We start from the raw sequence: 17,542 nt of genomic DNA, 5'->3' as shown, positions 1-17,542 counted from the left end.
TTAATATTTAATCATACGAGCTCCAAGTACATATGATCTTTAGTGTCTATCTAGTATGAATTGAATAACATGTTATATCTCTTATTTCTCGTAAAAACCGTTTATTTTTATATGAATTTAATGAGATGAAAACAAAATTCTACCAACTTTACACTGTTGTTTTCTCATTTTCTCTTATCTTTTTCTGCTAGCTCCATTAACAGAAAGTTCAAAAAATATCAGAGATTGTTCTAAACATAAGCTGGCACGTTTAATTATAGAATGTAAGTAATTCTAAAGAATTGATATTTTCTTGTAATACTGAAACATTTGAGATTAGTTCTTTTTCTATTGAGCTTATATATCCAAACTAGGGCATTAATCAACGATGATTTTCATCCGAGAGAACAATTTAGAAAGTTAGAGTATAATGACATTGAAGAATTTATGAATTTTCGATGTGAACTCCAGGACCAAAGGATACAACCTTTACAGAAAAAAATTAATGCATATGTAAATATTTTAGTTCTATCAGTTTTATTTATTTTAAATTAAATGTTTAATGGTATTATTTTTTATTTGTAAGAAACAATAATTATTTTCATATTTTTTTAAAGCAATTTTTCCTATGAATTATCTAGCTCAGGTGGAAAAAGAAATTGAATTGAATTCATGCTTTCTCCCTGAATGATCTTAAATTAATGAAAAAAATAAATAGAGTCATTTTTACTAATTCAAAACGTTTTCCACGAAAGTTTAGATCTAAACTGAGTGAAGAGAAACATTTTTTTAAAGCCGTTTTTAGGTTGCACCACTAGTTGAGTGCCTAATCACCAAAACATGAGATCATAGTTCCACCTTTTTCCCTAACCCTTAATCCCTTGTTTTTATAATAAACCCTTAACATTAAGGGTTTTATAAACCTTTTTTACAAACCCTTAATACCTATTTTTGCTTCCCATCAACCACCATTCTCGCGGTTAAAGCTGTTGTAGGCCACTTCATAGATAGATATTTCCAATTTTTTATGAGTCTGTTTTTATTAGAGGTGAGAATGGAAGGCATCTGGTCAAGGCGACCTATGAATTAAAGAGCACGACTATAAAATCGCGATACGCATACAAATTTTATCTGAACTAATTCTAAGCTGACTGATTATTCTAACAACTTCTAAGGGAATATTATAAAATAGATAAGAACAAAGAAAAAATCTTTGTACATGTAACTCTCAAAGCGCACTATATGTAGAATTGTTCGCTCACGCTAAATCATTATTAAATGTGTACTCCTGGATTTCTCTCAGTAGTTTATTCTTAAAGTTTTTTAATGGCTCTATTTCCTGTCTATTCCACAGCCAATCATAGCCTAAATTGATAAAATAATTTTTCAACTGAGAGGCCCAATAATTATATTTAATAATATTGCTATCAGAACCATCCAAAGACAAATAGCCTATGAAAACAAATTCTGTGCAATCTACTTTGGTCTCTCTTCAAATCGTATAAATCTTTTGCCTTTTAATAAAGTTTTCCTTAGAGAGGGACTACTTCATGAGTCACGAAGCATTTCAGTTATTGCCAATGTGGAGTCATATTGACTCCATAACTTATTTTTATCTTTTTTTATATTGATTTCAATTTTAAAAATGAAATTTGCATTAAAGGATGAGAAAGAATAGGAATTAAGAACGAAAAAACAAATTTTTGTCCACAAATCGGCTTTAACATTTCACGCAGAATGAATTAACTTCAACTTAGGATCGCAGTAATTTCAGTATTTTCTAGAATCCGGATTGACTGCCTTCTGATCAGGAACTTTTTCATTTTTTTTAATTACATTCACTATTTTTTCAATTACTGTGCGCTGTTGACACGGATCGGAAATTACCCAATTCGTTGCAAGTTTTGCAGCAATTCGGACATAAAATCAATTCTAGATAGAGGCTATTTTTTGTGCCTCGATACTTTCTATTAAAGTTATGTAAATTTATCAAATAAGCATCTAGGCAATAATCTGGAGGCTAAGTTAATAACAGAAAATCTACTTATATTGCCAATCAGGAGTCGAAAAGGCTCCGATTATTTACGTGTAATGCCAATCTGGAGTCAAAATGACTCTTATGATTCAAGCAAACTAATCTGCAAAGAGACACTAAGAATTCCATGGTCTTCAGCTCGTGACTATCCAATGGTGAGAGAGTGGGGATAGCATATCTAAGAGCATTTTGGGATAGCTATGAAATGTGGGAAACAGAGACCATTCCTGTTTTTTTGGAGTCAAATTGACTCCAGAATTGGCAATGCAGTGTTAATGGCAATTACAGTATTTTTTTTTTAAATTCAATGAACAATGTATAAATGATTTTAAAATTTCAAATCTTATTACAGATTCAAAATGTTACAAACGTCAAAATTAGTTTTTTTATTTGTGCAAACTATTCTGTTCCTGAAAAGTATATTGATATTTTAGGAACGCAGATCATATGCCCTGCTTTTGTAATTCAGGTACTTATTTATTTTTAATTCTAAACATTTTTTTTATTAGATTTACATTGTGTGTTATTTTAAATATATATTTTGCATGATTGCATTTGATGCTATTCGAACTTCCGATTCAGTTGAGGCTATAATTTAAATCTGTCTTACTCAAATAATACGCATTGTTTACTAAATAAAGATGAATTCTCGATTGAAAAGCGTCAGATGGAAGGGCAAAGTATACGATATTTCGTTTTGTTCTTTCTACATTTCTGTAATCAATTAAAATTGTCTCAAACCGTTAAGGATAATTTATTTTACTGTATTGTAGTAAGAGAGGGTAATGAAATAGGAAGATTTTTGTTTTTCAATTTTCACTGGGAATATCCATTTTGAAGTCCTATGAGTCGGGAAAAGTGGTTTTATAAAATTATGCGTGTGTTTTTATTCATATAACTTAACTGAAAAACCAAAAATTGCAGAAAGTTTAAATTAGATATTTGATTTAAATACAATAAGGTTTTAGAGAAAAAAATCGGTCAACTGTATATGTTTATATGTCTATTAGTAATTTTTATTTTGTTGGCTTTTCATTAGAGATGTTTCTCACTTTAAATAAAAATTCTTCTCATTAACATCATAGTAGTACAATAGTAATTTTGAACTTTATAATTTTAGGAAACTAATCCATTTTATATGACTGTTGTGAATTGTGAATCACCACACATTTTGAGTGAATATGAAATGGATCCAAATTTAAGAAATATTTTAACTGACTTTCTAAATACAACGTATTTCAGCAATTTAAAAAATTGTGCAATAATACCAATAATTCATCCATTAACTGGAAAAGTTTCATTTCATCTGGGCTTAGCAAATTTTAATGCAGATCCTGTTAACCACAAAAAGATCTTTGGAGTTGTAAAAGAGGTTTTTAAGTATGTACTCTATTTACCTGTTTCCTATTTTTCCTATTTCTAGTGGTCGAAGTGACTGAAAAAATATGGATGTTGGACATTTTTACTAGTAAGATTATTTTAGGTTTTCAGTCATAGCAGTTGATTTCAGCTAAAACATCCTTGTCTATGTTTAAATGCGTTAAACGAAGCCTGTATTAATAAAAACTCAATGATAACTTTTTATCAATTTCCAATCTACAATCAGCGAAGAATTTCCCTTCTCAGTAAGAAAAGCAATTTTATGCAAAATATTATAGAATGTCTATAGTCGGCAAATTACAATTTTTAAGGTACATGTCCGAAAAAGATGATGCCAAAAAAAAGCCTCTGGTCGTTTGTTGGATAGTGTTGATTTAATGCCTTAGAATTGGTTTGAACTCACTAAAGAGTAAAGAAATAAAAACGAATAACAAAAAAAAAACGAACCATCTAATTGAAAACAAAATGAAATTGTTAATTGCTTTCTTAAGAATATTATTGCAATTCTCTAATTGAGCAGAACGATTAAACAGAATGAAAATTCAACTGAAATTCAAAATCAGTATGAAAATGTCAAAAACTCATTATTCTGAATTGCTCACTACCTTTCTATTATGACTTTTTAAAGTTAAGTTCAATATACAACTTTTTTTTTAATAAAAAATACATTTTTGGAAATTAAACACTCACCAAACAGTATAAATTTTGGACATTCGAGAAGTTAGTGCAAGAACTAGATGTCTGTATAACTTTTAATAATAGTAATATGGTTGAGCGAAGGAATGTGACAAGTAATTTGGTATTTATTATTAGCTCATAGGCGAGACCTGTAAAGCTAATATGTATTGTGGTACTGGGTTCGATTCTCTGTTTTAGGCCTTGGATTTTATTTAGTGGTTAATAAAAGAAATTTACAGTAAAGTATGTTTGCTATTCGCCTCCTTCCACGACACCTAATTGGTAGTTGGACGTAAAGCCCACCTGAAAAAATAGGCAATTTTACTTTACTTTACTTACTTTTTTTATTAATAGCTCATAGACAAACGTTCTCCATTCACTTCGACCACTCTAATTTGAACATGTTTTTTATGGTTACTAAATTGTTGCAGATCTTTAATTAATGTAAAATAATTTTATTTCTTTACAGTTATACAATAGGATTAATTTCAAATACTTTTGCCTATGAAGAAGAAAGGCGTCATCATGAATTTGCCAAACGCGCTCTTAGTGCATGTTTTATACTTCTAGAAGAAGCTGGTAACATAAGCTGATTACAAAATACATAATTGCAAATTAACTTAACTTGTGCGATTTAATTAACATTAAAATAGAAATAATATTCATGCAAATGTAATGCTTGTGCAACATCCATTTACTCGCTTAACTGTCTTCGCCGTATATTTTTCTGTAGAGAACAATACTTACTTCAATACGACTCAACAATATTTTTGTTGCTTTTCCACCAAACACGATAGTGTTTCCATCAAAATAGTTAATTTTTTAAACAAAAGTTTGCTAATAAACAATTTTTTAAATAATGTAAGCCCTTAATCTCATTTGTAAAATTAAGAAGGGTCAAATATATTGTTAAAATCGAGGTAGACAAAAATTCCATAACCTAGATGTATGTATCGTAACTGAAATAACCTGTGGTTTAAGCTCAGACTTTTATAAATAACTGCAACAAATTATTTTAATGAAAGATAATTAATTCTTCCATTCCGATATTCCGTTAGCAAAATTATCTTTAAATTTTGAATTGCTGCATTTATTAATCTTTTCGGAGGAAATAGTGCATATTCCAGAGACCTTTGCGAGTATGCTTAAACTAGCAACCAACAAATAATACCTAGTAACTCTTGCACACTGCACCTGTTTAGTAGGCGTTTTACCTGATCAAGTTTAAACCTTGATATAATCATAACAGCTAATATAAAACATTCAAGTGAAAATCATTCACACTGATGATGTATGAAATTTTACTCTTTTTTTTCTTGAATAGAACTTTCCTATTTCTCAGGGAGCAATTTAAATTCAAACCTAGTAGAGAGGGTTAATGATGGCGAGGATCACAAAGCTAAGATGTATTATGGAACTCGATGCGATTCCTGATCTTGGCATTGGGTTTATATAGTTTTATGTTTTATAAAATTTATGGTTAAGCACGTTAGCTAACAGCCTTAGTCCTCGATCGTTTGGGCGTAAAACAGACATTACTTTATAAGTGGAAAGATTTGATATGAACTAAAAACACGCAGAAGTGATGTGTTCATTAATTCCTTCCATTGGTAACTGAAGACGGGAGATACGGAGCAAGAAACGTTTGCACATATGTTCTCTATTTATCCAAAAATTGATTTTATCATTCTAATTAAATTTGTTTTTTTTTTTGTAAAAACTGGAAGCTCTTGTTTGTCTTTATTATTTCCAGAATTAAATCTTTTATATTTTGTTTAAACAGTGGTTCAATTTTTCTCTAAACCATAGTTTGCTCAATATACGAAATAATTTTCACACAAATCCATTTTAGAAGGGTTCAAAAGCATCTCTTTTATAGGGTATTTAATTTAAGTCAACATTTTTGGAAGAATTAATGCATGCAAACATTTTAAATGTGATGATAATTTGTTTTCATTTCTTAAAATTACTGAAGGAAAAGCAACTTCAACATTTCTTATAAATTGTGTCACTTCTGCTTATTTTTAGCTAATTTAGAGGAACTAAACCAAGAATTAAAAAAGCAGCTGTGCAATTTTTTCGAAACTGAACGCTGTTATATACTCATTTTAGATAATGGCAAACTTGTCACAAAGGTGGAGTTGAGTGGATTTTATTTTGATTTCGGATATGAGGTAATTATTTATTAACTCAAGTAAACATTTATTAATTTAAAAAAATACATATTGCAAAATATTATTGAGCGAACAAGTAATGCTTTAAATTCTTTCTTTAATTTTATATAAAAGATTTTTTTTTAAATTGTTTTGATTACCTTTATTTCTAATCCATATATCTATCACAGTCGACTCAACCCTTGTATATTAATTTGATGTCAACAAAACATTTTTAAAAAAAGGTTACAAGTTAAAAAGATCTTTCTTAATGACTAATTAATAATTATAATTCAGATTCACTTCCACTTTATTCTTTCGTTATTTAATGCTGTTATTACATGTGAAAGTAATTAGTTAGTTTTTTGTACACATATATGTATGTTTATAATAAACACATGAAAAAATGATTTCCGGTGAGAACTTTGAATCGAGAATTTGTCTCGATTGTAATATTTCCTCCTAATGACGTTTTGGGAAGGAGACAACTGAACCACTACATACTTTATGAGAGGACTTTAAACGCACAAGCACTTAGGAGGGTCATATTAACATTTCTCTGGGAAAATGTTTCAGATATACGTGTACACAATCAACAAAGAAAGATATTTCAAATAAAGAAACATATTTCAACAACGAAAAGTTAGAAGATAAAAAAAAGTTAAATAAAAAAATAGTTTAAGAATCTCTTTGTAGAGAGAGTAGCTACCTACTAATAAATAAAACAAATTATTTTATATTAGATTAGTTAACTAAAACTTTAAAATTAATTATACCACGCTCACTTCTTGCAGAATTTACAAGACTTGTCAATTCCTTTAGGATCAGGAATACAAGGTAAAGCTGCTAAATCTGAAAAATTCATTAGCTATGCTCAGACTGATAAAAATCCTCATCCAGACTTTCAACACAATCAGTTACATCGACTTGCAGCACTTGTTCCGAGGTAATGGGTAAATTTAAGCAGTTTTACAGTCAAAAATATTATTATTTCTGACAGTAATTTAATACTTAAAGAAATTCCAAATTTAATTTAAAAAATGGAAAAACCATATTATCTGTTTATTCCCTAGTTCACTAGACCCTAGTTTATTCTCTAGTTCAGTTTTGCAATCCAATTATAACCGTTTGTATACAGATGTCACTTCTTTTGGTTGTATGAAAAAATAGCTAAAATTTAAATCAGTATTTGAAGGCAGCCACTTAAGATTATGTCATTATAATAGTTACAGAATATTTTTCAAAGGTGAAATTCACCTTTAAATTCTAAAACGGTATGTAGTATTTGTAATTTGAATGCAACTAGACGATCTCCCATATTTTCTTTTAATATCTCCAGTTCTAGAGTTTCCAAGAAAGAAATTTTAGAGATTGTATAGATTCAAATTTACCTACATTGACACATTAAACGAACTGTTGATTACTAATGATTTAGAAATCATATATATGTATTATTATGTCAGCTTTTAGTATAAATTTCTTGTTAACACTAATTACTTATTTTCAATGTTGCGCTATTTTGTGCTTTTTTTAACGATCAACCCTTCCTCATACAACTGTCCTACCGGAAAGTTTTAATTTACTGCAGTTTACTTTTCATGTTAAACCTAATACACCTAGTATATTCTTAAAGTAAAAATTAGTGCTAATAGCGTTAGATCGTGTATTTTTTCCATGTTACTAAAAGTATTTATTTTTGCAGAAACGTTTTATGTTTTCCAATGTTCTATCGTGGTGAATTGTTTGGAGTGATTGAATTACAAAATAAAATACAAACACCTATTTTCACAAAGTTAGATGAAGAATATGCAGTGCCATTTGGCATTGTATGTGGGTACTTTTTAGGAAAATGTTTGACTTTAAGAAGATTAGAAAATACTAGAGCAGCCCAATTTAATGGCGACACTTTATTGCTTCGAAACCTTATGGTGATCAATTTTATGACTTTTCGCATTCATAATTTTCTTTTCCATCATTGCATCGTTTCTTTTTTATAATATTTTGTGTTTTGATAACATTGATTATAGAGTAAAAAGTGTGATATTTCAAAAGTAATTTTATGTGACAATCAACATAGTATTGACTATGACAGTTTTGACTTCATTCCGCATCAGATCTCAGAAAAACATCTTGAATGCTATTGTATAAAAATGTTAAAAGAAAGTAACTTCTTAGACAAATATAATATTCCGTTTAGAACAATAACATGGTAAGGTTATTAATACTTACACTTTCTTTTCCAATTATTGTAAGGTAAAGCATTAATTAAAAGAAGCAAATAACTTTAATTTGCTAGTTTAATTCTTAAGAAAATTAAATGACAAGTTATGCAATTCTCCCATTTTACTTACAATTTTACAATTTTCATAAAAGTTTAGTATTCTACTAAATATTTACTTTTACTGTAACATCAGCTATATGGGATACAACTATGCGAGGATTTTTATTTTTACATCAATTCAACGGAATATTTCGGGCTTCCCTTAATATGCTATTTGTGTAGTAATATTTACTACCTATAAAATGTTAGTGGAAGTTAAATATATTGTTAAATTCCTGGGTTTGCTGAAAATTCTAAGAAAACTTATCACAACAATCAGAATGCTGTAAGAGAAAATGACAAGGGTGTTCTACCCCAAATTTCAAGTTCAATTGCCATTCAATTTGCAGAACCATTATTTATAAAGTTTAATACTTTTAGGTTTTTGTGTACAGTTAGAAATGGCTATGCAGATTTGCCTTTTCATAATTGGTACCACGCCTTTGCTGTTTTTCATTATCTTTACATGATGATTACAAAGTTTGAATTAATTGAGAAAAAGGTTTTTACGTAAGTTTTAAAATATGCGAAAACAGTTTAGCTTCTATTTTTCAAGTTTCAAAAATATGGTAATAACATTTTTTTTAGACCATTAGAAGCTTTTGCAATACTTATTGCAGCTCTTTGTCATGATTTGGAATTAAAAGGATCAACATCAAGATATCAGCCAATAAGAGGAGCCGTTATTGCTAGCCTTTATTCATCGCCAGGATCAGTAGAAAAAGTATTTAATAATAATAATTATAATTAATACCTTATTTTTTTTTATCGACTAATTATTAGTACAGTGTTTTTCTTGTTGAACTGTCCCTCTCGAGCTGGTGAAAAAGTTCCGGTTTTCTATTTTAATCCTTTAAGCTTTTGTTAAAAAACAAAACAAAACAAAAAAACAATTGCATAATAGTGGGCGCTTTATAAACCAATTGAATAATTGACTAGCAAAGTGCGAATTCATTTTTTAATAAAGTTTATTTTTTTAATTTTTAGCGATTCAGTGCTAATCAAACAATTAGATTGTTTAGCATTCCAGAAACAAACATCCTTGAGGAAATGGGTCCAACTGACTATAAAAATTTTATAGCTCTAATAAATACATTGATTATTTGTGAGTATGTTTGTTTTTATAAAATCGAGATCATATCTCCATTCCGTCGGTGAGAAATAAAGCATCATTAAGTTTTTCATTAAAGCCAGAGAAGCGTTGAATAGATTAAGATTGAAACCTACCCAATAGACAGATAATAATAATAAGTAAAGAAAGATTAATTCATTGGTTAGTGCCCTTGATTCTGACGTAGAGGTCTAGGAAGCAAATTCCAGCTGCTTTAACTCTTAGATAGCGCTAAATCACTGATAGGTAATTTCTATTTCTCAATTGCAGCTCATACTGTCTAAAATATTGGCCGACTGTAGCACAAAGTTCCCAGAAATTCTTGTACGACCAGTTCAGAGGTCCGCCTGAAAAAAAAAATAGTCAATGACTTTACTTTACTTACTCCAAATATTCATTAAATTAATTACACAACAAAATAATGAACGCAACTACTCCGCTCCGATTGAATGTAACTAAGTTCAAAATTGAATCAATTTGGCTCACATACATATAAAAGAAAGAAAAATTTTCATTTTCATTTTTAGCCACAGATTTATGGGATCATATAACAAAAATGTCAGAACTTAAAACTATAATGGAGGGACAGGATTTTGATAGAACTAATGAAGATTATAAAATATACTTATTTTCTCTTTTCATGGTTGCTGGAGATCTTTGTTCGTATGCAAAATCTTGGGCTTTTTGTAAATTTACAGCTGTAAGTAACTATTTCATGTATGTATGGTTCTAAAAGGTTTTTTTTTTTTTATGGAAGTAACTTGCAAGTTCACCCAGCAAAGCTGGTTGAACTGAACGGCATTCATATCTTCTATTCTACGACACAGTCGCCAAGGTACCCAAGCGGTTGGAGACTTGCTAGGCCTTGGATTTTATTATAATATTAAAAATTATATTAAATAAAGTAAGCTACCTTTGTACATGAAGCCCACCAGAAAAAATAGGCATTATTTTACTTTCACAGAATCTAATTCTAATGTACATTATCCAATGTAAATCACTGAAAGTATTTTAATTTTAGGATCAACAGTATAAAGAATTTTATAGATTCAAAGATCTGTACTATGCAGTCAATATTTTCAATTTAAAGAATGTTTCTCCTAATTCAAAGAAATTTCCACATCTTCAGGTTCAATTTATGACTGATGTATGCATACCTACCTTCAAGTGAGTTGAAAGACATTGTCATATTTATTAATAGTAGCAAAAGTGAAAGAAGTAAATCACTTAAAATAAAAAATGAGGGTCTTTTTCCAATCTTCTGTATTTTCAGCGTGCATGACTTCAGTGAATGATCAACATTTCAAATATTAAAAATTGTATTTGAATTAATATTAATAAATTTTAGAATCTTTTTAAATTACAATTCAAGATGTGAGGTCTGGTACCTCTTGCCTCTCAATAAATGATACTAGAGACTGAATTTGGCTTTTATTGCCAATCGTCGTATTAAAGAATATTTTAATTAATTTTGACTTCAAGTTTCGCCTTCTGTTACCCTCGATTTCGGATGCGATAATGGACGATTAATTACCTAATTAAATTTATAATTTTTGTTTAAACTTTTTGAAAAATATATCTCTCAGATTAAGTTGTCGTAATTAACTTTTAATATTTAAATGGTTTATAAATAATGCAAATTAATTTTACGTATTTTTCTTAGTTATCTTCAGAAAATGATACCAGAATATGGTGTGTTGTATAAGCACGTTGAAAAAAATCTAGCGAAATTCCAAAATTTAAGTGACAGCATGGTGCCAGAAAAAACATCAGTTGAAGATTTATTGCAAAAGAAAATTAGTGAAGAACTCATTCCAGAAGCTCTGAAAACTACATCTCCAAAACTAGATAGACGTAAAATTTAATTACGTAGAAACATTGTGACTTTTGTACCGATTATTAAATTTAACATTAAATGTACTTAAAAAAGTTTGGAAGACCGCTGAATAACTGATGGTGTATTTGTTAATAGTCACTACTCTTTTGAAAGCTAGGCCCAATTTCTGTCATAGCAAACCCTAAAGCTGTACTTTACCTAGTTAAACTCTATCTTCTGATTAACTAACGTACTATCTAAATTCCCGTTCAATATTCCTGCCATTCTCGATTTCTCAATCACTTCGCCGACTTTCTCACTAAATACAGACATTAATTCACTTGCCAATCTCCCTTCTTATCACAGCGTAATCGTCTAATTTTAACTGCAATACTAAGCTGCTTCCTCTCCAATCTACTTTAATTACCGGACTAGTATATTGGTGGTGGATGCTATGGCAGAACCTGTTTAAAAGTAAAATTAATTTACCCTTGCCTCTGAAAATGCCCGATGAAGTTCTAGATGCAGACATCCATCTGTAAACCAATCAAGTGTAAAATTTCATTCTGCAGATAATATAATGCGCCTTACGACTTTACCTTAGAGAGAATAGAAGAATCCGAGAAATCCAGCAGCACAGTTGCAAACATTTGGACAGATTTATAATAGAAGCTTAAGACTGTTGAATCGAGAACTAAAACTAAAACTGAGAACACAAAAATACAACGATTAAATGTCGAATAAAGCAATTCTCTCCAGGCAGCTTCTCAACGACTATTATTAAAAGCAGGACTTTTCCTTTTCAAAAAATTATTTGAAGCGGAATTCGACTTCATAACAACTGAAATTCTGCAAAAAACGTTTTGCATTGAATGCAGCATTTTCAAATGTTACTCAGTTATGATTGCATTTGGCGTGTAAATTGTTTCATAAATGGAAAGGAAATCTTTTATTTCCCTCATCTTACGTTCTTATCTCTCCGAAAGATGAAGTAGTGGCGCGCCATCTCTTCACTTTCTCTAGTGGGGCAGAAGTACAGCAAAGGAGTATACTTGGCTCCGTTCTGTAAGTGTTTATTACATCAGACAATCCTACATACCCATCCACACTATCATGTACATTTGCAGATGCAGTTGCAAACTGCCTACAAGTTAAGAAATACCTAGTATACATGTACAAAAAAAATGGAGAATTGAGAAAATATCCTCCAAAATTGCAAGCATGCCACCACCCCATCCCGGTTGTAGCTATCCATCTGCCTTCTTCAATAACAATCCTCATTCTTTCACTTTCCAGGCGCATTACTTGGGCTGTTTTATTATAAACAGCTAACAAGAAAAACCATGACAAAACTCGAAAACCTCTTTATAGACTAATTGGAATTTCTTAACTGATTTAAATTATTTTGGGGCCAAAGAAACTACCGTACAAATTTATAATCAAAACTAGTTTTGAACTATGTTATAGTACAATGTAGCTCAACTAAACAAACAAACCGATAGTAACTCTAATCTAAGAGACTGCCACCATAGTTGGTGTTGGGATCTTCATAAAACCTCTCTCTCCATTCCGACCTGAACAGCTAGCCAAGGAAAAATACTAAAAACACTTATTACCTTAATTCTTTTCGTACAGCCTCTACTACCATCCCTGACAATCCTCAAGGGCAAGCAGATTTCCTTCGGGACTTTTCAAAAAAATAAAATAAAAAATTAGTTTTCCTCCCCGCTATCCGCCTTACAGATATTGTACAACTGATTTGCGAACTGTTACCAACTTGCTTGAAGGAATTATTAAATAAATACATGGCTTTAGAAGATCACATTCACCATCTTCTCAACATTCATCTGAAAATTGTACAAGTTCGTCGATTTTCAAGTCCCTAATGATGACTGACACATTTTTTTTTCATATAACTTAGCAACAGCTAACTTGTACAATACAATAGGCTGCATTATATTTTTTTTTGAGCGTTTTCCAAATTTCTTTACAAGAATTGTTTATCAGGCAGTTGCAACAATTTTCAACTAATGCATGAATAAAAAATTATTCATGCTAACCAAGAATCTGCAGTTTTCATTAATGCGTAAAGTTTTTCATGACTTTAAAAGACATCATTAATGATTAACAAGCAATGCAAAGAATTTAATAATTAATGTATATTTCACAACAATTATACTAACAGAGTTTTATTATTATTATCACTAATCCCATAAAGTAATATCGAAATAATCACTGAAATTTTTGTAAGAGCTGTGGACATAAAATTCATTCAGAGATGGTTTTACAAGAGTGTCTGGAGGCAAGGTCTTATAAACTGGTTCCCCTTTGTACGTGCCAACAACCCAGCCGTCTACATTTTTCATCAAATCAGCTTCTTCATCTCTGTTTCGTCTCAACTGCTTCAAATACCTTAAAAAAAATGAATAAATTAATTTCATTCTTTATCAGGTAGGCAATTCAATCAAATAATAAATTTCTTACTCTCTATCTCTTTCAGCTTGCAGCAGAGGCTTAATCGCAAACATGGAACTTCTTCTCTCTATATCCTCTATTTGAACTTTCTTATAACTTAATGTATATAAATATAAACTTCCTGCAGTGACAAGGAAATGACCTAAGATGAGAGTCTTTCCTGGAAGAACCAAAATGATCTCACTCTAACGAAGTTATGCATTATCATTCAAGCAATAATTAAATGATGTGAAGCATTTGTTTCTAATAGAATAATTAATATTATACCTCCAATAATGGTTTTAGCTGGAACTCTTGAATAATTTAATGGTTTAAAACCTCCAGTAGGAGGCATATCCTGCTTTTTCGTAGCGGTTGCCATTATTGACAAATGCGAGTACAAAAATATAACTAATGAAAAAAACTACCCATTTTCAACCTAGATTGCAACCTCTCATTTACAGCTGTACCGTTTGGAGAGGTTGCATATCAAGTGAGGAAGGTTTCATTTATATTATAGTAGTCGAAGTACAATTGTAATTATTACTTGACAGGCCTCTCTAATGAATTAAGTGATTCATCTGTGATAAAACCCCTAAAACATTCAGTATAATTGTTTTAGCAGTACTTTGTAATTATGCTCCTTATGACATAAATTCACTTTGGGACATTATTCAATGATATTTAAATCCGTACATAATGGACTTAAGTTTATTACCTCAAGAAATTTTTGAAGAAGTCGCCTTGTATTTAAACATATCAGAAATTTTGTCTTGCTGTTTAGTAGGGATTGGCTGGAGAAATGCTGTAAATAATAATAGGGTTTGGAATCATTTATGTTTAAAAAAATTTGATATTCAGATGAACAATAGTGCACTTATCACCAATCGCAACTATGTCGAACCATCTTTTGTTGTACCAGAAAATGACTGTAACAGACTATCAGATATTTGTATTTGGAGAATAAGATTTATGCAAGAGGTACATATTTCAAAGAACTGGAGAAGAGGGCGTTATGTTTCTGAAAAAGTTACAAAAATAAATGTTGGTGAAATTTTGGAAAGTGAAGGAAACATGATAATAGTGCCGAATAACGAAAGGCGATTTTTCACATCTATGAATGTTGAAGATGATTATATTGTAAAACAAACTGTTCCATACTCATTAAACAATATGCTAGCCAGTTTCTTTAAATTATGTAATGATAAGATTGTTCTTGTGCAATGTACATTGTTGCAAGTATTCACGAGGTCAGAGAATAATGACTTTGATCTGAAGTATAGATTTCTGTTTAATAAGACTAATGAGGAATCGCTTAACATACCAACCTCATCAGATCTTACTGAGTGGTATGAATCTACCGTTGGTCTATATCCCTGTGATATAACAGTTTGTTGCGACCATGATGGTAAATACTTTGTTGGCGTGATTCAGGAGGGTGATTTAAACAATGCTCGGTTGCATATATGGGATCTATCTGTTGGTATTAAATGCAGGGAACAGATACTTCCCAGAGTGAATGAAAGTGTAACTGACATTCATTTCACTTTGCATAACTCAAAAGTATTTTTATTTATAACAGTTATACAAAATGAAAGGAATTGTAGTAGAATTTATTGTTTAAATTTAAAAACATTTACTTATACTAATCTGTTTATACGTTTTGATTATAATCTTCCTCTTGTGCTTGTTAGAAGTCCTTATTTGTTAACATCAGACACAACTGGTCATAATATTTCTCTATGGAGTTGTACGGATGGTGTACTAGTTTACAAGATGTTCTTTAGTAAATATTATTTAAATCTAATGACTTTACAGTTTGCTTCTTCTTTTCTTTTAATTTGTGGGAATTCTTCATGTTTAGACATGGTGAGAGTGTTTAATATTAAGACATTAAAGACGGTTTATGAATTGTTTACTAATTTTCGCATAATAAGTTTAATGTTGATCAGAGCGGAATTAATGCTAATTAGAGGAGCACTTGAGTTTGGTGTGTGGGACATTACTACAGGTACTAAATTGCACACCATTAACGAAATTTCCTTTTGCCGACATGTAATTTGGACGAATTACAATTGTTCAAAAGTTGCTTTGGAAACCGAAAGCAATGAATTGTATTTATTTCGATTTTGGTAAAATGTATTTTAACTTTGTAATTATGTAAAGTAAAGAGTATATTTAATTTTTGACGTTCATAAATTGTAAATTTATTGATAAGTCATTCCCAAGTCATTCCCTTATGTTTGCCCGATTTAATATCATTAGCTCATTTAGATTAAAATCTATTGTACTTAAAAGTATTAATTAAATCATTTTCGTTCAAAAATTGTGGTCAGCTCGCTAAGAAGTAAAGTTCATATCTTTAAATGTCTTGTCATCGAGAAAATTTAGTCCAATCTTCAGTGAAGTTTTCCCCTGTATAGTAAAATGCAGTACAATTTTTAATTGAAAGCTTGAAGTGAAGAATTTTCCGGAGAATTGTCTGGTTACTGTTCTTTCAAAGGTGGATTTATTTATTTCTGATCGGAATTTTTACTGTTGTAAAAATAAGGATTTAGTCACAGCCTCCATCTTTTAAACCAGCTTGCCATGTCTATGGATTTTACTAATTTGCAGTTTGTTTCGGTGGCTTTCTAAAACGTTTCACCTACTTTTTGGCGAACAATGACGACTCTCCACCATTCCTGCAATGTAGGGCCAACCTCAGCGGTTGATTAGGGTTTCTTTAGTTGATCCCTAATTATTGAGACTAAAAATAAGTCACTGAAAAGGAACGGTCAAACGCCTATAAAATACACTATCAAATATTGTGGCATAAAAAAAATGCCAGGCCCAATTTGGGAGGTGGTAAACGAAAGACAAGTCCACCCTTCCTTTTTCAAGGTCTGCTATTTTTGATATTAGTAGTTAAATCCGATAAAAGGAGTAGATTTACTTACTATTATTATTGCACATGACGACTGTCATAATTTAAATCGCAAGAGTTACCGCTTGACTTGAACGCAACTCGGGGCGTCCTCCGAACTTTTAGTCGAAAGACATGTCACGTATCGATAAGGCAAACTTACGGTATTAGATGTAAAGCAAATTTATTTTGAACTTCTGCAATCAAATTGTTATTGACCCAAACAGTACCTTAAAAACATTAACGTTAAGTGTAAGCATGTTAGGTAGGGTTTTTGCATAAAAAGAAGTCTGTTGCCGAAGATGACGTTCAACAATCATTGTGTTTTATCAATTGAAAGTAGTTACTTTTTAAAGATTATTTTCATAAAATTGTGTTGAGATGAAGTTTATTAGAACATAGGTTATTACGTTAAATGTGTGTGACAGAAATTTTTGCAAGTATTCAGTTTCCTTTGTGTTCATTTTTCATTTTTTCATATACACAATGTACCTATTCTTGTTACATTCAGAAAACATTTTTCAAACTTCCCGCTTAATCTTTATGAAAGAAAGTTCACAAAAACGCCCATTAATGATTTTTTTTTAATGTTTAATTTATGCGTTTCTTATAAGTAACTAAAGAACATTGAAGTCTGTAATTACTTAGTAGACAAGTGTCATGTTAACTTTCTGTACCGTTATACCTTTAGCAACCAATCTCCCACTTTGT

At 30.4% G+C, this 17,542-nt stretch overlaps 4 protein-coding genes, 1 long non-coding RNA gene and 1 other non-coding gene across 8 annotated transcripts in view; 4 read left to right on the top strand and 2 right to left on the bottom strand.

The window, feature by feature from the left end:
* Positions 1 to 24: 24 nt before the first annotated feature.
* LOC141456920 (cGMP-dependent 3',5'-cyclic phosphodiesterase-like) lies at positions 25 to 11,606 on the top strand. Its single transcript, XM_074133327.1, has 15 exons — positions 25 to 263; positions 354 to 492; positions 2,367 to 2,483; positions 3,135 to 3,394; positions 4,542 to 4,651; positions 6,101 to 6,246; positions 7,020 to 7,171; positions 7,928 to 8,153; positions 8,253 to 8,434; positions 8,927 to 9,055; positions 9,134 to 9,269; positions 9,533 to 9,650; positions 10,184 to 10,356; positions 10,678 to 10,823; positions 11,320 to 11,606. Coding segments are annotated over exons 1-15 (2,238 nt in total). The 5' UTR covers positions 25 to 261; the 3' UTR covers positions 11,522 to 11,606.
* On the top strand, positions 1,456 to 1,575 carry LOC141457382 (U5 spliceosomal RNA). Its single transcript, XR_012460366.1, has one exon. It is a non-coding gene; the product is annotated as a U5 spliceosomal RNA (small nuclear RNA).
* Positions 9,143 to 13,288, bottom strand: LOC141456937 (uncharacterized). Its single transcript, XR_012460126.1, has 2 exons — positions 13,089 to 13,288; positions 9,143 to 10,003 (listed from the first exon to the last, which is right to left on the bottom strand). It is a non-coding gene; the product is annotated as an uncharacterized lncRNA (long non-coding RNA).
* Positions 13,289 to 13,616: 328 nt separating this feature from the next.
* Positions 13,617 to 14,410, bottom strand: ND-B16.6 (NADH dehydrogenase (ubiquinone) B16.6 subunit). The gene is made up of 3 exons (XM_074133347.1): positions 14,215 to 14,410; positions 13,957 to 14,107; positions 13,617 to 13,884 (listed from the first exon to the last, which is right to left on the bottom strand). Exons 1-3 carry the CDS (start codon positions 14,306 to 14,308, stop codon positions 13,677 to 13,679), a joined length of 453 nt encoding a protein of 150 aa, XP_073989448.1. The 5' UTR covers positions 14,309 to 14,410; the 3' UTR covers positions 13,617 to 13,676.
* Positions 14,411 to 14,438: 28 nt separating this feature from the next.
* Positions 14,439 to 16,169, top strand: LOC141456924 (uncharacterized). The gene has a single exon (XM_074133336.1). The coding sequence runs from the start codon at positions 14,626 to 14,628 to the stop codon at positions 16,060 to 16,062; it is 1,437 nt and encodes a 478-aa protein (XP_073989437.1). The 5' UTR covers positions 14,439 to 14,625; the 3' UTR covers positions 16,063 to 16,169.
* An 805-nt stretch (positions 16,170 to 16,974) lies between these two features.
* Positions 16,975 to 17,542, top strand: part of LOC141456915 (death-associated protein kinase 1-like) — a 40,551-nt gene continuing 39,983 nt past the window's right edge. The window contains exon 1 of one of the 3 annotated variants that reach the window (XM_074133312.1): positions 16,975 to 17,170. The gene's annotated coding sequence lies outside the window, so the exon portion shown is untranslated. Of the gene's footprint in view, positions 17,464 to 17,542 lie in introns of all 3 variants that reach the window. The other 2 variants (XM_074133313.1, XM_074133311.1) reach the window with 2 other exon arrangements.

Source organism: Rhodnius prolixus, unplaced genomic scaffold, assembly GCF_049639745.1.
Source record: "Rhodnius prolixus isolate KJV_2025 unplaced genomic scaffold, Rpr scaffold_10, whole genome shotgun sequence".
Taxonomy (NCBI): Eukaryota; Metazoa; Arthropoda; class Insecta; order Hemiptera; family Reduviidae; genus Rhodnius; species Rhodnius prolixus.
The sequence above is the reverse complement of the archived record's forward strand: the minus strand, read 5'-3'. Positions and strand labels throughout refer to the sequence as shown.

Excerpts from the sequence above, each read along its gene's own strand:
- LOC141456920 (XM_074133327.1), top strand. Across the intron at positions 3,395-4,541 it reads GTTGTAAAAGAGGTTTTTAA|TTATACAATAGGATTAATTT; the intron begins GTATGTACTCTA and ends ATTTCTTTACAG. Across the intron at positions 8,154-8,252 it reads TATTGCTTCGAAACCTTATG|AGTAAAAAGTGTGATATTTC; the intron begins GTGATCAATTTT and ends CATTGATTATAG.
- ND-B16.6 (XM_074133347.1), bottom strand. The coding sequence starts at position 14,308 with ATGGCAACCGCTACGAAAAAGCAGGATATGCCTCCTACTGGAGGTTTT. Across the intron at positions 14,108-14,214 it reads AGCTAAAACCATTATTGGAG|GAAAGACTCTCATCTTAGGT; the intron begins GTATAATATTAA and ends TGGTTCTTCCAG. Across the intron at positions 13,885-13,956 it reads CAAGCTGAAAGAGATAGAGA|GTATTTGAAGCAGTTGAGAC; the intron begins GTAAGAAATTTA and ends ATTTTTTTTAAG.
- LOC141456924 (XM_074133336.1), top strand. The coding sequence starts at position 14,626 with ATGGACTTAAGTTTATTACCTCAAGAAATTTTTGAAGAAGTCGCCTTG.